The sequence below is a fragment of the Lactuca serriola genome, chromosome 2, assembly GCF_051521515.1.
Source record: "Lactuca serriola cultivar US96UC23 chromosome 2, Lser_US96UC23_V15, whole genome shotgun sequence".
Classification (NCBI taxonomy): Eukaryota; Viridiplantae; Streptophyta; class Magnoliopsida; order Asterales; family Asteraceae; genus Lactuca; species Lactuca serriola.
This window is the reverse complement of record NC_136409.1, coordinates 210,470,289-210,474,517: the sequence shown is the minus strand read 5'-3', so window position 1 is coordinate 210,474,517 and position 4,229 is coordinate 210,470,289. Positions and strand designations below refer to the sequence as shown.

General features: G+C 36.9%; 1 protein-coding gene across 1 annotated transcript; it reads left to right on the top strand.

Annotated features, from left to right (window-relative positions):
* The first annotated feature begins 446 nt into the window (after positions 1-446).
* On the top strand, positions 447-4,002 carry LOC145088370 (G-type lectin S-receptor-like serine/threonine-protein kinase At4g27290). Its single transcript, XM_079026701.1, has 7 exons — positions 447-1,788; positions 1,954-2,121; positions 2,230-2,378; positions 2,501-2,711; positions 2,812-3,049; positions 3,139-3,289; positions 3,514-4,002. The coding sequence occupies exons 1-7, from the start codon at positions 513-515 to the stop codon at positions 3,796-3,798; spliced, it is 2,478 nt and encodes an 825-aa protein (XP_078882827.1). The 5' UTR covers positions 447-512; the 3' UTR covers positions 3,799-4,002.
* Positions 4,003-4,229: the final 227 nt, after the last annotated feature.

Genomic DNA, 4,229 nt, shown 5'->3' with positions numbered 1-4,229 from the left:
ATCAAAACTGACATATCATTATGCCACATCAGCAGGTAACTGGGTTAACTGGTCAAGTGTAAAAGATTAAAAACACATATCAATTTTGACAAAAAAAAATACAATGTTAAATTATAATTTTGATGTAATTGTCCTATTTTTCTTAAAAATTATCCACGGGATTTTTTGTTTTTCTGTAAAATTTTGGTCCCCATTGAAATCCGCCGAATTAGCTGTCAATAATAGGATTTTTTTGTACTATTCATTCCCATAAGCTTAAACCTTGGATTGAATTCCAAAAAAGTCAGAGGTAACCTCATGACCGACGTAGCAAGTGGGGTGTGGTGCTGGTGTCGACGACCAAATGCATGCTCCTGTCTAAGTCCAAATTCTGGAGCAAAATCTTGGAGAACCACTCATCAGGTCAACCCTTAGCCTCACAGCCTTCTTTGACAAAATGAATATATTCCAAATAAATTAACAATCTGCAGTTGAAGAAAAAATGAATTAACAATTCTCCAAAGAAAACTTCAATGGAGATCCTTCATTATTTCTTATTTTTTGGTCTCCTGATGTCTTATTTGGGAATTTGTAGGGCACAAGACACCATAACAGCTAATCAAACTCTCCGTGATGGGGATACCCTTGTTTCAGCCGATGAAATGTATGAACTCGGGTTTTTTAGTCGCGGAAACATTACAAATCGGTATTTGGGGATATGGTACAAGAACAAATCCCCACTGACAGTGGCATGGGTTGCTAACAGGGAGACACCAATAAGAGACTCGTCAGGTGTCTTCAGAGTTGACACCAACGGATCCCTATTGGTTATCGCTGGTAGCAACAACACCGTCGTCTGGTCATCTAACCCTGGCCCGGTATCTCCCCCAACCATAAATCCGGTGGCACAACTTTTGAACCCTGGAAATCTTGTTGTTAGAGATCAAAGTGGCGAAGGAAGTTTGATTTGGCAAAGTTTTGATCACCCTGGAGACATGTTCCTTCCCGGGATAAAATTAGGGAAGGACCTGATCTCTGGGTTAGATAGGCGGTTGTCATCATGGAAGAGCGTCGACGATCCTTCACCTGGCCTGTATGAAGCGTTGATGAATACAAACGGGTACCCACAATTGTGGGTAGAAAGAGATTCTGTTCCTTACTCGAGGTTTGGACCATGGAATGGTCTTACGTTCAATGGCATTCCTACTCATATTTCAAACTCCATATACACACACGACTTTGTTATGAATGATAAGGAGGTGTACTATTGGTTCACACTTGTTAATACTTCAGTCGTGACCCGCATCTACTTCACTCCAGAAGGCATCCCGTTACGAATGAACTGGAATGAACGAACACAGATGTGGTTCCTATACTCGAGCGCGAATATCGACATGTGTAGCCTTTTCGCGCTATGTGGTTCAAATGGAAGGTGCGACCCAAAGAACTCACCTCTTTGTAGTTGTATGGAAGGGTTCGAACCACGAAACCCAGACGAATGGAGTGCATCCCAGTGGTCAAGTGGGTGTCGCCGTAGAACAGCTTTAAGTTGTTCGAATGGGGATGGCTTTCGTGTGTTTAAAAATGTTAAATTGCCAGACACTCGGCGTGCATGGTTCAATAGGAGCATGACACTTGGTGAATGTGAGACAGCATGCAAGCAGAATTGCTCGTGTAACGCGTATTCGAATATTGATATTCGAATGAACGGAAGCGGATGCTTGCTGTGGTTCGGTGATCTAATGGATATCCGAACAGTGGATGAAAGCCAGGACCTTTTTGTAAGAATGGCTGTCTCCGACTTGACAGGTAGAAGCTGATTTTAATTTCATGATAATAAACGACTTTCAAAGATCCAGTTTGGGTTTTTAATGTGTATTTTTTTTGACAATCTTACCGGTTCTTTTGACAAATAACAGCTCATATTCGTTCAAGGTTTCAAAGATTATTAATTTGTTATGTTTTTGCTAATAGTTCAATCAATACCGGAATTTACCTCCAGACCAGCTGGTTCCAACAAAAAGAGGCAAACAATCATAGTGGTGGTGTCGATCTTATCTATTCTTGTTATGGTGATCTTGATTTTAGCAATCTTGTATGGTAGGAGAAAAAATAAAAGATCACGAGTGAAAAAAATACCAGGTAATTATTTTGGTTATTTATAGAGTAAATGTCAACAATAATAATTTGAAATGTGAATCGTTCATTTAACATATATTAGTTTGGTTTGTTACCATTTGCATGTACTAGTGCAAACCATTGATGAAGAGTATATCATGGATAGCCAAGATGATGATACAGAGTTAACGGCTTTTAGCCTGACTAAGATATCGAAATCCACTAATGATTTTGCAAATGACAAAAAACTTGGACAAGGTGGTTTTGGTCCTGTTTACAAGGTAAGACTGTCAACAGCTACCGGTAGTTCTTTTTATTCTCATAAACGTTTAATTGATTTTATATTTGTTAAACATAATCTTTTTTTTTTTTTTCAATATCTGAAATACCCTTTGATCTTTAGGGTGTGCTTGATGACGGACGAGAAATAGCTGTGAAAAGATTATCCAAAACTTCAAGACAGGGAATTGGAGAGTTTAAAAATGAAGTTAAATTCATTGCTAAGCTTCAACATCGAAATCTTGTAAAGCTTTTGGGATACTGCATTCAAGGAGTTGAAAACATGTTAATATACGAGTACATGCCTAACAAAAGTCTGGACTCATTCATATTTGGTACAACTCTACAGTCTATGAAACATGTTTCTTCGCCTTAATTGCTTGTTTTTCAATTTTTTTCTTAAGGTAAATCATACTGATAACTTATGTTGAACAGATAAAATCAAAAGTTCCATACTAGGTTGGTCAGATCGTTTTCGTATCATTCATGGGATTGCTCGAGGACTTCTTTATCTTCATCAAGATTCACGATTTAAAATTGTTCATCGAGATCTCAAAACAAGCAATATTTTGTTGGATGTTGACATGAACCCAAAGATATCAGACTTTGGTCTTGCAAGAATGTTTAGAGAACATGAAAATGAAGCAAATACGAACAATGTAGTTGGAACTTTGTAAGAATTCATAAATTAACCATGCAACTTTCTTTATAAATTTTACTTCTTCAAGTCATATGTTTAAACCTCCATAAATTTTCCTTCAGGGGTTACATAGCACCAGAATATGCTGTAGATGGGATTTTCTCGGAAAAATCAGATGTCTTCAGTTTTGGTGTTCTTGTGTTGGAAATTGTGAGTGGGAAAAAAAATAGAGGATTCTCTCATCAGAATGACAGTGATAATCTTCTTGCACATGTAAGTTTTGTAACGCTTGAAAGGGGTTTTTTAGTTGTTGGACTCAACACGTTAGAGTTTTCTTTTTAACATCAAAACTTTCCCTGTCAAGTTACAACTATTTGCAAATTTGTCCATCAATTTTTTCTTCTACTTCTCCAATGTGATTATTCTTTTAAATATCATCGAATAAAATTTAGTTTACATAGAAGATGATTGTTTTGCGGCTTATTTCGGTTTTTTAGGCGTGGAGACTTTTTGATGAAGGCATGGCGATGGAGTTGCTTGCTGCGCATATGCGTGAGTCATGTGTAGCCTCCGAAGTACTTCGCTCAGTACATATCGGTCTTTTATGTGTCCAACATTTTGCAAAAGATAGACCAACTATGTCATCTGTCGTTTTGATGTTTGATAAAGAAGGTGCATTGCCTCAACCTAAACAACCTGCATTTTTTGCCAAAGGAAGTTTGCCTCAACTTAATCTAGCTTCCGTCGATGACATCACAATGACAACATTAGAACCTCGATAATATGTATATTATTTGTTCATGTGAAGGTCCATCTCATGATCATAATACTAAGCTTTCTTTTTCATATATATGATAGACGTATCAACCAAATTATTATAGAATCTATGGGTTAAATGTATGTTTTGTAAACATAATAAGATCGTTAAATGGCGACTTAGGCATCTACGATGCATTGACTTCTATACAATATTCCAGATTGTAACATTATCATTCTACTTTTCAAAAAATTCTTCCACTTTTTCATAAAATACATTGAACTTTACAAAATTTCAATAGAACATATTTAAAAGAACTCATTTATGACATGACATTCCATATCATTGAAAAAAATCTCATTGAACTGTTTTTGATGGTCATTAAACTCCTCTATACCGAAGGCCTCTTGGCCTAGCTGTATGAGGTGTTTGAAAATGTGTCTCTCCCCTAAGGGG